Here is a 19,458-nt window from a genome sequence, read left to right on the forward strand (position 1 = left end):
GACAACTTGCATTGTTCTAGTTTTTATCCAGTTAAAAAAAATAGTTTGTAGTTTGCTTAATCCGCCTGTAAGATAATCCCTCCGAAACTCCAGGTGATAAAAAAAAAACGTATGTAGGTTGGATACGCGGGGCGTTAACTCATTTTGTCAGAACTCGTATCCTGGTTGGTCAATCGTGGGGTCAAGAGTTGCCGCCCATGTCGTCTGGTTAATGACTGCTTATGTCGCAGGGGAGCTTCAGCGCCATCTGTCTCAACACTGGAGTTATTTTTAACAGCAGGTATTCGCAATACCGTTGGGGGGAGGAGTTATCAACAAACTTTGTATTTCACAATGTGTTACAAATAATCGTATAAAAATATGTTATAACCGACAATAACAAGTAGAAATGAATCCAAAACGTATATTTAAATATTTAAATTAAAACGATATGGAAACATGCAAATAAAAAGCATTTATTTTTACCCTGCACACAAGCCCCAAAGCCTGAAACAACCACGCCCCAAACCCTGAAACAGCTACGCCCCAAACCCTGAAATAACTACGCCCCAAACCCTGAAACAGCCACGTCCCAAACCTTGAAACAGCCACACCCAAAACCCTGAAACAGCCACGTCCCAAACCTTGAAACAGCCACACCCAAAACCCTGAAACAGCCACGTCCCAAACCTTGAAACAGCCACACCCAAAACCCTGAAACAGCCACGTCCCAAACCTTGAAACAGCCACGCGCCAAACCCTGGAACAGTCACACCCAAAACCCTGAAACAGCCTCTCCCCAAAACCTGAAACAGCCACGCCCCAAGCCTATAAACAACCACGCCCCAAACCCTAAAACAGTCACAACCCAAACCCTGAAACAGCCTTACCCCAAACCCTGAAATAGCCACGCCCCAAACCCACAAACAACCACGTTCAAACCCTGAAACAGTCACACCCCAAACCGATAAACAACCACGCCCCAAATCCTGAAACAGCCTTACCCCAAACCCTGAAACAGTCACATCCCAAACCCTGAAACAGTCACGCCCCAAACCGTTAAACAGCCTTACCCAAACCCTGAAACGGCCCCGCCCCAAACCGTTAAACAGTTACACCCTGCCGGAACAACAAGTATCACACTGTAACATGAGACCCCCCTGGCTCTACTTTTCTCCACGCTCCCTTTAAACCGTTCGTGATAAACGATATTTGATCGTGTGGATTTGGTTGTTTTTTGTCATTAATTTAGTTGTAAAGTAGGTAGTCGGGGCCGTTGTAAGCTGTAAGACAGGAATTGTTAGCCACTGTGTTATGTAATCTGTTACTGTTGCACTGTGTGTTCCTTTGTACTGGCTCTACAATATGTTCTCTATACTTGTTCTGCGACTTCTCTTTGTGTACATGTTGTGTAACTTGTCCTGTAGTCGATATTACACAACTTGTCCTGTAATAGAATTTGCTCCTCAGGCTAAAAAGATAACAGGAGACCAATAGCTTACCTTATGCTATTAGCTGTATGCTAGGGTGGAGCATTAGAAGGCAGAGTTCAGAAGACCAATAGATTACCATAGGCTATAGCTAAATGCTAAATTGCAGCCTTAGAAGACAGATAACATGATACTAACAGCTTACCGTATGCTATAGCTGTATGCTAGGGTGGAACATTGGAATGCAAAGAGTTCCACAATGTTATCGTGTCCCCCTACGAGCACCGACACTCCTGTTACTCAATAAATCATCAGCCAATCAGATCGTTCAGAAAATCTTTAGGGCCGGCTACTGAATGGCTCAATCATAACCTGACGTCATCGAACATAATGTATAATGGTCAATGGGTAGACATAAATATATAAAATTCGAAATAATTTCAAATAGCCTAAAAGGCCTAATCGGATCTTAATCCTAACTTGGGCGTCAAAAAACAGACAATTAAATTTTCGTAAAGGCCTTGTCTGAAGCGTATCCATAATGTGTCATAGACTTTCTATATTTAGAAAATAAAATAAAATTTCAGGTCCTTACAGTTCGAGAACCATTAGTTGCCACCCAGCTAGATCACCCCACCCCCACCCCCACTTCTTTAATCTGCGACTTTTTTAAAGTGTTATATTATCATTAACGGCAACACCCCTCACACATAAACATGCTGTAACTCTTGTATGTAACCTCTACTTAACCCCATGGTAAACCTATATCTCCACACCTTACCCACGGGTAAACAAATACCTTTGTCTACCCTTGGCGTTGAATTATCACTTTCTGTTAATATTGCTATTTCAGTTACAACGCTTGCTTCCACTCTTTCTACACAAATACCACCACAGTCGTGACTTAAACTAAACGCAATCCAAGTCGTTTCATGGGCAAAGTCTTCAGCCCCAAAACTTGTAAATATCACGACTTTGACTTGGTGCTTAAGTCGATTTTAGGAAGAAAAAAAAATAACTCGAACATGATTCATGAATAAATCCTTTACAAATACACCCAATGTCTCTGGTTACAAGCGATATTCTCAGCGCATGAAGTTGTTTCCCTTGCTCAAATTTCTCTTCAGATTATAAAAGGTTAGATTTGCATTTTAAAAAGTTGAAATGGGAGATATATCGGTTTTATATGTTGCATTTATCTAAGAAAAAATAGGAAGTAAAAAAACGGAAAATAATGTACCCGAGTATTTCCGTAGTACTTTATAGAATTTAATAAAATGTCGTGTGGGATTTATTAAAACAGGATAAAGAGAAATGTATTAAAAGTGTTAATTTTTGTTAAAGATATTTTACGAATAGATTAGGTTTAATTAAATAAGAATATTTTATGTTTGTGTGTGATTCACTGCATTATCAATGGAATAAGTGATGAAAATATTTCTGTTTCCGAGGTTTATGTTTAGATGTTGATTTAGGTCGAGGTCAAGATATTGGTTTTGGTTTCGGTTTAGAAAAAAAAATATGAGGTAGTGCCCGTTGTATTATTCCCTCAATGGGTTAAATGTCTAGTCGTTAATATTGGTTTAGTATTTATTAAAAGATATATAAATATAAAACAGGTATTATCATTTATGAACGATTTATTACGATTGGCAAAAAATAACAAAATAATAGCTGTTCTCTTCTTTTAATGCAATGTAAAAACCATCACGTATGTCAACATTTTAGAAGTATTAAGCGTAAATGGAAAACTATAAATTGTTATACTAGTAAAAATTCCATACAGTGGTAAAAATTAAATGGCATATAGATCATTATTTTTTCACTATGTTTCATTCGGCTGTCTTCGGGATTTAAACACCATTTCCATCGTCCGTCATCCGTCGTCCGTCATCCATCATACGGATGTGACAGTCGAGCGTTTTTCAGACAAAAAAAAAGATTTTCAGGTCGAAGTTTATGATGGACTGTACGTGATGGGATATGTGTATACATAACTACGTGAGTCGAGTGTTTTTTTGTGTGTGGTTTTACGTGGTATTTTAAACAACGGAACAATTGGTAAGTTTGATTTAAGATTTGGGATTTTGTGTACAATTTACAGACCTTAGAAATATCAATTTTGAAATTAAGGATGAGTTCGAACAGCATAGTGAATAATGAAGAAATATGACACCATAATAAAAGCTTGTAGCAAAGTCTTGCGTCTGTGAAGGATGTGGATGTGAGGTCAATACTAAGATCTATGCATTAACTCAGTCGGAAGTTCTTGGACTAACAAAGCTGGAACAGAGAAGACGGAGCTGTAATAGAAAACTAAGGTTGCCGGTGTTCTAGAATAATCCATCATCCACCAGCATCCATGGATGGTCCGTAAAGACGTTGTGATTCCAAAAAAGTCTCAGCTTGGATTCTTAGATGCGCAAGGCATCAACATTAAATTATAGGTATAGACGTAAAGATTCAGCATCCGGCTATACCTTCAGTCGTAGAGCATCAACATTAGACTATACCTTCAGCCATAGAGCATCAACATTAGACTATAGCTGAAGCCGTAGAGCATCAACATTAGACTATACCTTCAGCCATAGAGCATCAACATTAGACTATAGCTGAAGCCGTAGAGCATCAACATTAGACTATAGCTGAAGCCGTAGAGCATCAACATTAGACTAAACCTTCAGCCGTAGAGCATCAACATTAGACTATACCTTCAGCCATAGAGCATCAACATTAGACTATAGCTGAAGCCATAGAGCATCAACATTAGACTATAGCTGAAGCCGTAGAGCATCAACATTAGACTAAACCTTCAGCCGTAGAGCATCAACATTAGACTATACCTTCAGCCGTAGAGCATCAACATTAGACTATAGCGGAAGCCGTAGAGCATCAACATTAGACTAAACCTTCAGCCGTAGAGCATCAACATTAGACTATAGCTGAAGCCGTAGAGCATCAACATTAGACTATACCTTCAGCCGTAGAGCATCAACATTAGACTATAGCGGAAGCTGTAAGGCATCAACGTCAGGCTATAAGCCGTAGACCATCAGCATCAGCCACTGTATAGCTACCGCCTAGCTGCAGCCATTGAAAATTTCAAGCCGCAGCCGTACAGCTTCCATGACCCAGCTAGCAGCACGCGCCACCAACTCCAGCTGCGCCAGACGGATCAAGCGTCAGAAGATGCTGAGTCTAGAGTCAGTTGACTCCGATACTCAATGCAGGTAAGGTTCGTTTCAGAGTAAGAAAGGCGATATATAATCGATATAAACTTTTGACCCGAGTAATTTAGAATACCAAGTCAGGGTCATATGTCTGATAATTTTAAACGAAAAGCAACACAATTATTTAACTTTTTTTTTATCCAGCAAAACCCGAACCCTAAATCTAACTCTCACCTGAACTGTATCCACTGCTAAAACAAAACCGTTACAATCTTCTTCTTCTGCGTTCTTAATTTTAGTGTTTGAAGGGATCCCCTCCAACCCAATTAAGTATACGTGTCAATTGGTTGTGCGCCATTGAGGCATTGACTCATTGATTTCTGCCTGCTTTTGTTTTTGGATTTGCTTCCATAGCCTTTGTCCAACCAAGAACAAACTACAAGACAGCAGTTGTTTGATTTTTTAGTTGTCTCTCCTAGAAGAGTGTCTGTCCCCAGATAACGAGCCTCATCTGTCTGAGGGTTCGAACTCGAGACTTTTCGGTTTAGTAGCCATGAGCTTTACCGACTCGACCACGGCGACCCCCACCGTTACTATTGTTTGAACGCATTACTCCACGCTAACCATAACCAACATATTAAACCCACAACAGAGTGATAGGTGCAGTACCGCTCTCCACCCGCTGTCTATAAGAAATTATTGGGTACGGCTAATCAATAAAACTATCCCGACAGTTTTCGCTCCCCAATCAACAATTTCGGCATGGAATCAATTAAAATCTTAAGCCTTTAGCGTTTCCCGACACGTCACCAGCCGACGTAAACACGGGCGTAGTAGGTGAAGACGTAACCTTAACCTACATGTTTAATCGGATACAGGTTAGCGCTTAACTGGTTGCTGGGGTGCCGTTGATGCAAAAATGTGTTTACAGATTGTGCAAGGTCACTTTATTACAACGGTTGCCTTGTGGATGTGTGGTGTACGCAGTTGTACAGTGGTTTGTTTACGCTGGGTTTTTTACTGCAAGAGCGTTTCTTAATATAGCATTTGTCCCTTTTGTACTGAATCAAATTTCATTCAGTAGGGTTTTATGGGTGGAGGATGAAGGGGTGGGGAGGGGTTAAGTTGTACAGGGGGGGGGGGGGGCAAGTGTTAGGTTGTAAGGATTATGTTGTACAAGAGGGGGTGACGAGGGGTGAAGTTGTACAGGAGGGGGTGGCGAGGGGTGAAGTTGTACAGGAGGGGGTGGTGAAGGGTGAAGTACAGCAGGAAGTGGTAGTGATAGTTGAATATGTGGGTGTGCTGCTGTGTTGTACAGGAGGGTGGTGGTGGGGAGTTGTGCAGGGGATATATCATATTCTGCATTGATAAAATAGATATGGGAAAGGTTCAATAACCTGATAATCTAAAGCAAGGAACACAACAAGGGCGTCTGTGTTTTAAATCTTTTGTGTGGATATAACAACTTGTTGTTGGGTATAGTGGAGAATATTTTGTTTGGCTTTTCGGTGTTGGTATCATTTGCGTTATCTGTACTGCAATGTTTAATTTAATTACCACCCTTAATAATGTTATGGGACGGCATGGTAAGGTGGTGGACGGTAGAACACACGACTGCTGACTCGAAAATCTCGAGTTCGAAACCCGAGCCTGAGTCGGTAGGACGACCACCCGGTTATGGTGGGGACATGACTCATGTTAGGGAAAGTAAAGGCTAACTACACTACTCTATCATATGCCGAGGTCACAGAAACAGGTGAGCTCTACCTCATCTGCCATATCGACCGTTAGGTTCGAAAGTGCAATTGATAACCAACTGACAACCAACTGACAACCAACTGACAACCAACTCCAAACGCTTCTACTGCAAGCAAATAACCTGCTATAATTGATTCCTAACCCAAGACCAAGCTCCGACATCCCATAGTTGATTACCGTTATTTATGTTTGTCTTCCTTTAAATTATTTTTTTTTATTTAATAACAATGTCGCCATAATGGCGTCCCTGGTGGGTAACTGACTTACGTTTGGGAAACTAGAAGGGGCTGAGCGTAGTGCTGAACACACCCACCTTTCATAAGCTAAGGACAAGAAATATATGATCCTCAATGGATTGCTAGGTCTAAAGAGGAACCTTTACATTTTTTTTAAGGCTAGACTATCTTAAAACTTCATTGTAGAATATAGTGTATATATTTAGATATACCCACGTTACAACACACAATTATCGCCATTTTCTTCCATTGAATAGACTTCCTAAACATCGACTAAGTGGGGTCTCTGTTTTTAGTTGAAAAAAATAAACATGGCTTAGACGTAAACCTCTTCAACTACACAAGTAGTAAGGCAAACTCGAGGTATATTCGGTATAACGTTAAAGTCAGAGGCGTAGCGAAGGGCGGTGCTGGGTAGGGTCACCCCGGGGACCAAGCCTTAATAAATGGGTAACACTAACACGTTAAAAACAGTAAGTTAAACATCCGCCTCAGGTATAGCAATATGGACTAACATCACTGTTTAAAATAATAAACAAAAACAACTGATAGTTGATTTCCGATGATTGCACCGGATAGTAAAATATGACGTCTGGGTGTCCGATACAGCGGAAATTTTCAGGAGATACGGGTTCGGGTCCGGGTTGGGAAAACAATCCTCGCCTCGCATTCTGAGTCACGGCGGAAGTTTATCGTCAACACAAAAGCGGGTGGCTGATACACGAGCATGCAGCATAAATAAATAAGCCGGGTTACACTAGAGACATGCAACCTGTGTGAGAGGGTGGATCTGTGTGTGACATTGTCCTGCTCAAGTTTCCTGCTACACCGTTACAAAACAGAAGCGAAGAAAATGTTTCTACAGACATGCAAGGGTTGTTCTATCGGTTCATTGATTTTAAGGTAAGAGTTTTTATTTTTCCTGGTTCTGTGTTAGAAGGTCGAGTTGGTAGAACCTAACGCCTGAAAGATTTTAAAGAGTGAGACGTTTTATTTACCTGGTTCTGTGTACGATGGTCGTGTTGGTAGAGCCTAACGCATGAAAGATTTTAAAGAGTGAGACGTTTTATTTATCTGGTTCTGTGTTAGAAGGTCGAGTTGGTAGAGCCTAACGCCTGAAAGATTTTAAAGAGTGAGACGTTTTATTTATCTGGTTCTGTGTACGATGGTCGTGTTGGTAGAGCCTAACGCATGAAAGATTTTAAAGAGTGAGACGTTTTATTTATCTGGTTCTGTGTACGATGGTCGTGTTGGTAGAGCCTAACGCATGAAAGATTTTAAAGAGTGAGACGTTTTATTTATCTGGTTCTGTGTACGATGGTCGTGTTGGTAGAGCCTAACGCATGAAAGATTTTAAAGAGTGAGACGTTTTATTTATCTGGTTCTGTGTACGATGGTCGTGTTGGTAGAGCCTAACGCATGAAAGATTTTAAAGAGTGAGACGTTTTATTTACCTGGTTCTGTGTTAGAAGGTCGAGTTGGTAGAACCTAACGCCTGAAAGATTTTAAAGAGTGAGACGTTTTATTTATCTGGTTCTGTGTTAGAAGGTCGAGTTGGTAGAACCTAACGCCTGAAAGATTTTAAGCGTTTAACCGGATGTATAGTAAACGAAATCTTAACTTCCGAAAAGAATTAGACGACGGAGGGTTTAAATTTTAATATCTCTAAAACTGAGAGGTTAATATGAGTGGGGGAAGGGAGAAGGTGGATCAACCCTCCATTCAGTGTTCAGCATGTGAGGCCTGCTATTTTATACCTGTAAAAAAATACTTTTGGGCACACTCTCATTTCTTGCAGTTTTTTTCTCCTGTTTGCTATAATTATTATAGGCAGGTTCGTCAAGAAATGCCTGCTCTTTTCAGTTATTTGAGAATTTATTTTTATTTTTAATAGTTGCGATCCCTTTTTTTTAACACGAAGAACATGTTTATTTCATCAGAAGATATTCTCTAGTCTGATACTAAAATATTTTCTACTTTTGGCCAGCCATCTGGCTCGCGCCGTTTCGTATCTTGACCAAATAGCCACTGCCCTGGGGCATGGCAGACAAATATCGCTTTTGTTGCATGACAGACACATACAATATTTTGACTTTACTGAATGACGGACACATACAATTTCCTTTTCATGGAAGTCGGACATATACTAGTTGCTTTTGTTGGATGTCGGACACATACTAGTTGCTTTTGTTGGATGACGGACAGCAACAAAAAAAAACTGCTTTGCTGACAGCAGACACAGACACATTATGTCTGTCTTGCAGAGAGACGGACACACGTTGAGACGGACGGACAAACACACGTCAGGCGTTGTCCAAGATCTGATGTATGCTGCAGGATGTTGCTGACGTCATTCCTCCGACTGACGTCATTGCTACAAAAAAAAACAGCAAAAAAACCTGCAAATCCTGATGAATTTTTTTATATCTTAAATATATCTTATATCTTAAATGTTTTTATAATCCACAATTCTTTACACATAAAAAATACCCTTCCCCTTCAACCATCAGTTGATGATCAGTTGATGTGCTATTTTATTTTTAATCATCCTGTTAGCCTACACTGTTATTAATTAATATTTAAAAAAAAAACAGTGATTAATAACTAAGCTCCAATTATCAGTTAACATGATTTGCTTACAGTATTTTAGCTCGCCACTTTTAAAGTACTTCTATTAACCGCGCGTCTGTTTATAGACATTCACTGTGCTTGTTGGTGCATATCCGGTTATGTATGTAGAGTCTCATATCTTGTCAATGTGGCTATTTTTAGAATATCCGCCACAAAGGGACTGAACTCGCCGGATGAACGCGACCTTGAACCTCAGCTGATTAGTCAGACGACCCAGTGAATCAATATCTTATTTACCGAAACTGATGGTGCAGAACTAGCAAAATATTTTCCTCGTATGAAATCATAATGTTTGCCTAAACCTTAGCAAATATTGATGTGTTCAAGATATAGAAATGTGTCTGATTAAGACACTTAAAAGTTTAGTATTGCTGTATCTTTTAATGCTCAGAATATGTGTTTTACTTTAAAAATCAGTGTCTTTTACACTTTTTGTCTTTTTTTTGCGTGTGTGTGGAGGGGGGGGGGGGGCGTACTTGAAATTTTTTTTGAGGGCAGACAAAATTTTCAGGGGGGGGGGCGGACACTGATAAAAGTATATATTTTCTATTTAAATTCTAATTTGTTTGGGGAATGGGGCAGTAGAAGTTCTATCGGGCTGTTTCACCCTCCCCCCCCCCCCCAAGAGAGACACATGAAAGAAACTGTTAAATATGAAGATGATTTATCTTCGAAACAATTTTTCATAAACAAAGAAGTCTTAGATAATATGTTTTTTTTAATTGGAAATTAACTACTAACATAAATAAGTAAATATCCAAACCATTCACTATTTAAAACTTTAATTACCATCATCATTTTTTACATATCCATTTACACAAAAAATGTCAATATCTCTGTCTATAATATCTCTATGTTGGAATGTTAGGACTCTTTTCTCAATTCTTTAACCATTTTTCTTAATCTTTCTTTTGGCCGCTCACGTTTTTCTTGACCTGTGTCTATCTAAGTGCAGTGTTAACCATTTAATACACTCTCAAACTGACCACATAAAACATCAACTTCATTATCTGATGACTAACTTCAAAAAGCCAAATTTGGTCTTTTTTTGAACTGCTGTTCCTGAAGATTTAGCATAAAACTCAGACTCAGGCTCTATTAATAGCAAAACTAGGAAATGATTTTCCCTATTCTGCTAAAATTACAGCCGTGTAAGCATGCTGCGAGCAAGGTAAGCGCGGATGTGTTGTGATTAATACAAAAGTTAAAGGAAAGGACGAAAGTGAACAGAAATCTGCATTCCTCATAAATCTTGATGGTTCACTCCGGGAAGCAGCCACTGTCAGCTGTCTTCTCGATGTAACGAATTATTTCATTGGTTTAAAAATGCTAGAAATGTATTTTTAGCACAGGGGATTCCCGAAGTCTCGCGATCCAAAGGCGAAGATTTATCTCTGGTCTGTCCAAGAAAACAAATGCCAGGTCTGCTGTCATTCAGATGACAGGTCACGTGTCAAACTGGATTGTGTTTTGAGCTTTGAGAAAAAGATAGGGGTCAGAAGGGATGGGAGAGGGGGGTTGGATATGGTCAATAAATGGAGGGAGAATATCCTGGAAAAGTAACACTAATTATAGAGGTTTATTAAATTTAATGAGGAGGGGGAGGGGTTAGGGCTATCCGAAACAGGATATACAGAAGCAAAGGTAAAAGGAAACTCCACAAAAAGATGTTTTTTATTGCTTAATATCTGTCACTCTGTGTTCTACCTCCAATTCTTCCTCCACCCTCTCCGTAGTATCCCCCACCCCCTAATTACGTCAGAGATCTTTGAGTTCCTGTCTCTATTTTGGCTCATTATAAAAGCCGTCTCTCACTCGCTATGAAACATTTATATAGGACTTTCAAACTGCCGCAACAACAACTACCCGGCCTGATACAGTCAATAGACAGTATGTGCCAGTTTGTTCTCCGTAAATTTGACTGTGTCGATAAATCCTTTATAGAACAGATTCTAGACTAGGTAGAATTTAATAGACTAGTCAAACCTTAGCAACATTTTTTCTTCCGCTTTTGCTAAGCTCATACAAGAAATAGGATATATTTTATTTATGTATACATAAGTTCTAGAGAGAAGAAAAGATAAGTTTTTCGCGTGTTTGTGAAACAAAGTAAAAACCAGCGAGTAAAGTCAAATTCAAGATGGCGAATTCTAAAAACAACATCGATCATAAGGAGGTAACTGAGAGCTGCAGCAATATGACTGAAGTCAGCCACAACAACACAAAAACGAAGAGTTCATGCGACAGCAGGTTAGTTTGTATTTTAGTTACACCTGCCAGTTATTGATGCATTCCTACAGGTCATACATGCACTTGGTCAACGCGCATGCACGTGTACACCAACCTCATTTTGCCGCTTTGTACATACACTATTTTAATACATATATCATGTATATGTTTTATTAAATCAATATATTATCCTTAAATATACTTCATTAAATAGTATATCCATCCCTGCACTTCATTAAATTATATCCATGTATTCCATACATGTATCCATGTATTTCACACATCTATACACTAGATAACAACTTTTTCCATCTAACCACTTCGTTAAGCTATAATCCATCTGTACATTTAATTGAAAAATGTACCTTTTATTTATATTGCTATATCTGGACCATCAATTGCTACAACCACATAATGCACGATCAGTTGACAAAAACACAGAGATAAGTTTGAACTGTTCATTTTGGCATCCGCTTAAATATTTGGATAGAAAATGAAATATAGAAACAACCTATTCGTTCAAATAAATATATTAACAGAGCAAACCTCTACGTATTATAAACTTGTTTTGGTATGTTAAAGTGATTGATTCTTTATAATGGAACCGGACTTTGTGAATAGAAAAACGTATTTAAAGAAGTTTTTTTTTTGTTTTTGACAAATACATTAGGAACAAACTACTTGAAGCTACTGTTATTACACGTTATTAATATAAGTTATGTTCTTTGCTCTGGTATAAATATATATTTTTTAAATTCTTTGGCGACGTAATATCATCGATCAGTTCTTGTTCACGAATATTTTAGTTTGGTGTCCTATATTTAGTTTCAATGAGTTTTTATACCTTATGGTTTTGGGCCAAAAGTGTTTTATTTTCAACAAGTAGGCCTACTATTCTTCTTTGATTAGTAAAATAGTACATTCTTACACATAACATAATCATCAATTCATGGACCCCTTATGGAGTTTAGGGACGCAACCACACCTCTCGGTCGTAGTCGGTTTTGGGCGATTCATCCAAGTCGAGCAAACATTTCGGCTGCTTCTTCTGTGGCAACTGTTAAAGGACCGCAACAAAATGTTTTTACAATGCATTATATATCACAATAACGTGAAGTAAAATCACTATTTCGTGTCATGAGCATGTCTATGGTAGAACACTAGCCCTGGATACGAACCCGAGACTTTTCGGTTTGCAGTCGTGCGCTCTACCACCCCACCACACCGTCCAGTGTATTGAGACAAAAGTACAGAACAAAAAGTATTAAGAAGACAATTTTGATTGGCGGATCCGAACTCACAACTCAGCTTCGACCCCTAACCGCCTAGCTCTGAACATAAAGTTTGACGTGAAAACACTTTACACCCAGCTATTGTTCAGTATCTGTCTCTTGATATAGCGTTGTTAAAATACGCTTCATTTTATCATTATAGTATTTACGCAAACATTCTTGTTATTTTACATCTCGACATGACAGTAGCTACTACAGAGCCCATAAGTTAGAACATAGTTGTGTATCTGTGTTGATAAATGGCTTTATGTGGCTTAACTAACACTTCCGCTGTTAGGCCTTGTTTGTGTTACTAAAGAAAACAGGCCTAATGTTAGTCACTAGTTGCTTGTGTGTTTGTTGATCGGTGAGAAACGTTTGGCTGGTGTGGCCAGAACAGTTTTATATAGTTTAAACAGGCTGTTAGTGATGTTTGTGTCATGTTGTGTGGTTATTTTTATGTTTTATGGGGTTTGTGATGTTTTTTGTGAAGTTTTACGGTTTTTTGTGATGTTTGTAATATTTTGTGATGTTTTTTTTTAAGTGTTTGTAACATTTTTGTGATGTTCAAAATTTGATGGATGTTTTTGTATGTTTCTAATGTTTTTTAAATTTGTGATGTAAGAGATGTATGTGATGTTTTGCTCTTATTTTTTCCCATTGTTTTAGTTTGTGTTTTACCACCACACTGGATTGTTCATGTTATTCTACAAATAGTGTGGGCAATCAGCAGTGTCGATTACAATATATCAACATTTTTGGGTTTAGCGTTACGTTCGGTTTAGTGTTAAGTTCAGACAAGCGTTAATCAAAAGGTTAAAAAAACAATCGATTTGTTTAAATCTTAATAATTGTTAGAGACGTCAAAGGATATGGTAATGTGTAGGGTTTTCTAATGACCAAAAACGCACTCATCTTAGTATCTCACCGGAACACCCAACAAAAAGTGTCTGCGTAATATTTCTCAAAGAATTAAAAATTGCATCAATAAATCTTTTGACTTGATTATACAAAACACAATCTGACCTTTTTCTCGAAGCAATAAATATTGGACATGTTTTCAACAAAAGCCCCAACACAAATACAGATCTTGTGTCTTCAACAGTTCAGTACAAGTACACGCTAGAAACTTGTCGATTGTAAAGTACACTTGTCACTACTCTGTTAGGTAGTTTAGCAGTTCTTTTGTTTTACTAGTCTAACGTGTCTAAAATTAGAACCAACATGTCTAAAAGCGCATTTAGAGCTAAGTTTTTCTCTGCTTGTTGAACATGTATTGAAAACAAATAGAAAAGATGAATGGATGTTGTCAAGTTAAGTAGGTCGAAGGCATGCTGGGTGTGTTTACTGTTGGTTTGTTGATGTTGTTTGTTGACATGCTGTGAGCAGGTTTTTGTCGTAACTTGGTCAATATTTTCAAGCCTGCTTTTGTTGGTGAACACGGTGGTTGTAAACTTGGGCGCGCACTACACTCATGGAAGGAGTAGAGGGGGTGGGATGAGTTTTAGGGGAAAAACAATATTAAATCACAACTATTTGAAGTCGTGCATAATTTTTAATTTAACAAGCTTCTAAAAAATAAATTAATCGAAAAGGTACTTAATGAATTCTTCAGCTTTTACTTTTTAATAATAATAAAAAATCAAACGATTTTTTTTTGTCTTGATTACTAGTGATCTTTTATGCTGAAATAATAACTAAACCAATACAACGGTCGCATATTGATAGACATACACCTCTTTATTAGGTTTACTATCACCCCACCCTTACATCCATTTACTGCTCATCTGCCCCGCTCTTTTGTTCAGGTACCAAGCGTCTCTTGTAGGCCAGCCGGTGCGATAAAAAAATCACCCCCACCCCCAATCAGCTCGCTCAATGCATATTGACGTTATTGCTTTTTTTAAAAATAATTTTACTTAATCTGCCAGTTTGTTTGTTTCAGAAATAGCGCAAGGTTTTTTTTTTTCGTTTTGAGACATTTATCTATATACTACTAAAAGTCAACTTTGTTTACATGTTTGAATATTTATTTGTTTGCCTGATCGAAAATTGTGATATGTTCGACTCTATCTGGAAAGCTGTAAAATGGTATGCAGGTAGAGAATAATTTTTTAATGCAGACAGACTGTTGATCACAAATTTATTTAAAGACGTTAATTAATTTATTGATTTATTCCTATGCAGAATAACCCATTTTTTTTTAAAATATTTGAAAAGCCACTAGACTCGGCGGGACCGTGACGTCACAGGTTTTTGTTTACTCTTTAGTACAATAAAATGGCGGCGTCTATTGAAGAAAATTGTGTTCCCATTCAAAAGTTTAACGCGTTCTAAATCTAATTTTCTGTCGGTCATAACTTTAACAATACGTCCGTTTGCTGTATTTATTACGTTCCAACACTTATATCAATTTTCAACTGTCTTTTTCATTTAGTTTTACGATAAATTTCTCTAGATCTAAAGATCAGCTATCGAAGGAAATTTATGAATCTAGCCTAGATCTAGATCTAGATCTAGCCTAGATGTAGGTCACTAGATTCAATGTAAATTCTACATCTAGAATCTATTTCAGGCCTTAATTATTTTATATAAATCTTTGTTTGGCTTATTTAAGATAAAATTTAATTTGAAAGTTAGTACTACTAGACTTATTTTTAGATCTAGATCTAGAATCTATACGCGTAAATCAAGTTGCATAAGGAGACACATAGTATAGTATAAAAATTCACTTGTGACGTCACGAGTAAATAGCTAAAATGGTAGCGTAGTCAGCTCTCATGCAGGAGGCACGGGTTCTAGACCAATATGTCAATGAAATTTTTTTTTTCAATTTTTTTTTTTAGATGTGAATGATAACGTTGCCTATCTGAACTTGGCAAGATACAGGGCAGGTGAAGTAGAGTTCATCTGTTTCTTTGTCCTAAGCATATGAAAGGATAGTGTGGTCAGATACATGCTCGGCTGGAATTGTTTTTTAAACGATAAAAACATGTTGTCTGAGACTTGGCAGGACACTGGGCAGGTGAAGTAGAGTTGAGTAGGTCACCTGTGACGTCAGTTTATGAAGGGATAGTCCGAAATCGGTGTTTTCGGTGTTTTTAAAAGATAAAAAAACATATATTTGAATGTGGGGTCTGTTTTTTGTGACGATAAGTGACACTGCAGTAGCGTACCGAGGAGGGGGGGGGGGGCGGTAGGGGAGGGGAGGCGGGGGGTGGGGAGGGGAGGCGGGGGGTGGGGAGGGGAGGCGGGGGGTGGGGAGGGGAGGCGGGGGGGGGGGGAAGGGGGGGGGGGAGGTGGAGGGGGGAAGGGGGGGGGGACATATGTTGGGGCGCCAAAATGGTTTGGAAAAATAAATTGATAGGTTGAGGGGGGTTCAAATCGAAAGTTTGAGAGGGGGGGGGGGGTGCACATCAAAAGTTTGAGGGGGGGGGGTTCAAATCGAAAACTTTGTCCCCGGGCGCCGGGAAGGGTCGCTATGCCTCTGAGTGACAGACGTGATGTTTTTTGATGGATGACCCCCGAAACCCACAGTTATCCAACGGATGACGGGTATTCTAGTTTAATTTATTTACGTCGTAAAACCTAAACTTTAAACGACGTGTCTACATTGGGGAAGATTTTTAATTTTTTTTTAAAGGATCTTTGGATCAGATTCGGAAGCTAGGCTAGGGTCTAATTTTACGATCTGAGATTGAAGTCTAATGTTGTTTTTTTTTTGTTTTTTTTTTATTTAGGGTCTAATGTTGGGTTTGAGGTTTGGGGTCTGACGTTGGTGTCTAGGATTTGGGGTCTGAATTTGGGGGTCTAATGGGTCTGAGGTCGGGGTCCAATGTTTGGGGTCTGAATTTGGGGTTTAATGTTTGGGGTCTTAATTTGGGGTCTATTTTTGGTCTGACGTTTGGGGTCTATTTTTGGTCTGACGTTTGGGGTCTGTTGTTGGGTGTCTGATGTTGGGGGTCTGACGTTGGGGTTTGATGTTGGGGTCTAATGTTTGGGGGTCTGTTGGGATATGACGGGATCTGACAATGGTCTGTTGTTGGGGGTCTGATGTTGGGGTTTTTTTGTTGGGGGTCTGACGGGGGTCTGATGTTGGGGTCTAACGTTGGGGGTAGGACGGGGGTCTGACGTTGGGGGTTTGATGTTGGGGTCTGATGTTGGGGGTCTGATGTTGGGGGTCTGACGTTGGGGTATGACGTTGGGGTTTGATGTTGGGGGTCTGACGTTGGGGGTCTGATGTTGGGGGTCTGATGTTGGGGGTCTGATGATGGGGGTCTGATGTTGGGGGTCTGATGTTGGGGGTCTGATGTTGGGGGTCTGATGATGGGGTCTGATGTTGGGGGTCTGATGATGGGGTCTGATGATGGGGTCTGATGATGGGGTCTGACGTTGGGGGTTTGATGTTGGGGTTTGATGTTGGGGTATGACGTTGGGGTATGACGTTGGGGGTCTGATGTTGGGGGTCTGATGATGGGGTCTGATGTTGGGGGTCTGATGTTGGGGGTCTGACGTTGGGGTCTGATGTTGGGGGTCTGATGTTGGGGGTCTGATGTTGGGGGTCTGACGTTGGGGGTCTGACGTGGGGGTCTGATGTTGGGGGTCTGATGTTGGGGGTCTGACGTTGGGGGTCTGACGTGGGGGTCTGATGTTGGGGGTCTGACGTTGGGGGTCTGATGTTGGGGGTCTGACGTTGGGGGTCTGACGTGGGGGTCTGATGTTGGGGGTCTGATGTTGGGGGTCTGATGTTGGGAGTCTGATGTTGGGGGTCTGATGTTGGGGGTCTGACGTTGGGGTCTGATGTTGGGGGGTCTGACGTTGGGGGTCTGATGTTTGGGTTTGAGAGAAGAAGTGTGCTGCTAACAAGCATATTACTTTGAACAAATATATCCCGAGAAATCCTTTACTCAAAACAAAACAAAGAAAATTGTTTATTTATAAACTAAAGTAATTTTGTTTAAATCAACGTAAAAAAATGTAATGACACACTTTTAAGGAATTTCTGACACATTTCTTTAAATAAAAATAACTTAAAGAGGATTTTTTTTTTAATCTGTTCGGTTTACGTTTTTTTTTCTCACCTCGTATGTCGTCTGCCTGCTCACAAGAACTGGTTTGGGGAACTGGAACAAAAGTCAGTCTGCTCTCCGCTGACCTTTTGTACGTGTGACCTTGGTGACACCGTCTGACCTCACGGTCACGTGACTCGAGTAACGTAACGAGGCTCCGACGGGGATGTGTCGGGGTTTCTCTGTGTTTTTTTTCTCTCTTCCTTTGACCCCCCACTCTTCCATTTGTATTGTCTCCTTAGGTATCTAACACTATAAAAATAATTACTGGATGATCATTTTAATTGTCTTACAGGAGGCACGGTGTTAGAATAGAACAATTTTACATAAAATAAATCGGATTATCTTTGTTCTAATGCTTCATAATTTTAACATAATTTTAACAAATTCTCTTGTATCTGTTTGTTGGATGAAGAAATTATAGCGGGCTTCAAATGTGGTTTTCTTTTTTTTTTTTACTCTAAAACAAGGGCTAGCATTTATCTGTAATAACCTAAAACGCAATTTTATCAAAATGATTTGTTTACGATATTTCGTTTTTATTGATCCCAGTTTTTAAAGTAACAAAAATACTAGCTGACAAAGTAGCCTACCAAATAAGAAATTTCAATGAATAAAGTAAAAATAGAATTTAAGCCTATACATTAAGAAGTAATTTCTAGTAATGTGGTATAATATAAAGGGTGCATGTCAAGTGTTATTAAGTACAAAGGGTGGTGTTATATGACATTATATTTGGTTGGGATGGGTGACTACTACGTCATAATTTTATCTATTTGTCACAATGTAATAACGAACGCTAAATTTGAGTAAGCACTTACAAATTTATGCTGTACTAAATTCGAAATTAATCACTAATTAGAAATGCACGAGAAGATTTGAAAAATAGACAACAAACAAGGACACAGGCGTGGTATTCTCGTCTACGCTACACACACACACACACACACACACACACACACACACACACACACACACACACACACACACACACACAAACACACACACACACACACACCTAGCCTTGATCCATACAGTAGACTCGGGTAGACTACAATGAACTTAGCTCAGTATAAATAATATTTTATTTCGTTAACTACGGGTAAAGTTTGATTTTAAAAAAAACAACATACAGTTTCATGAACCTTAATTTCATTTATAGTATCAACATATTTATGTAATTTTTAAACTAGTTGAGAAATATGTAGACTAGATCTAAGTTTTGTGTGAAAGCCTTTCCCAATGCTTAATTAAGTTCAACGCTCTGTGTGCGCTAATTAAGAGCACCAGACTGAACTTGGCTAAAATCGAGACCAGGAATCTCCAGACGTTTCTGTCTTGACCTTATTTATGAGGTCAGCGTGACCTACAGAAACATGGTCAGCAAAATGTGGCATCACAGACACACATTTCAAACAAGAGGAATATACGAGAGGACACATCAAAAACATAACCACTCACACAAAATTTAGAACTAGCCCAGATTCTAAATCAATGATAGTATATAAAGACCAAAATTTTATATTTATAACATGAGCTCTCCAATTTTCATTTCGAATTGAATTTAAAGACAAAATGAAGAACCAGACTTCGATTATAGCCAGAATAAGCCCTGATAATAAATGGCACAAAATCATGATAATATTTCTGCACAAAGAAATCATGACTGTTTAATTATCGATTAC

At 39.0% G+C, this 19,458-nt stretch overlaps 1 protein-coding gene across 3 annotated transcripts in view; it reads left to right on the forward strand.

The window, feature by feature from the left end:
- Positions 1 to 19,458, forward strand: part of LOC131941112 (uncharacterized) — a 42,249-nt gene that overhangs the window by 11,577 nt on the left and 11,214 nt on the right. Inside the window, exon 1 of one of the 3 annotated variants that reach the window (XM_059300321.1) lies at positions 7,356 to 7,476. The exons of 1 other annotated variant lie outside the window; for it this stretch is intronic. In XM_059300321.1, the coding sequence (XP_059156304.1) occupies positions 7,427 to 7,476 (50 nt within the window). In that variant the 5' untranslated portion in view covers positions 7,356 to 7,426. Of the gene's footprint in view, positions 1 to 7,355; positions 7,477 to 11,179; positions 11,455 to 19,458 lie in introns of those variants that run through there. One more of the 3 variants, XM_059300228.1, reaches the window with a different exon arrangement.

This window comes from Physella acuta, unplaced genomic scaffold, assembly GCF_028476545.2.
Source record: "Physella acuta isolate Inbredline_101_S28 unplaced genomic scaffold, ASM2847654v3 ptg000006l, whole genome shotgun sequence".
Lineage (NCBI taxonomy): Eukaryota > Metazoa > Mollusca > Gastropoda > Physidae > Physella > Physella acuta.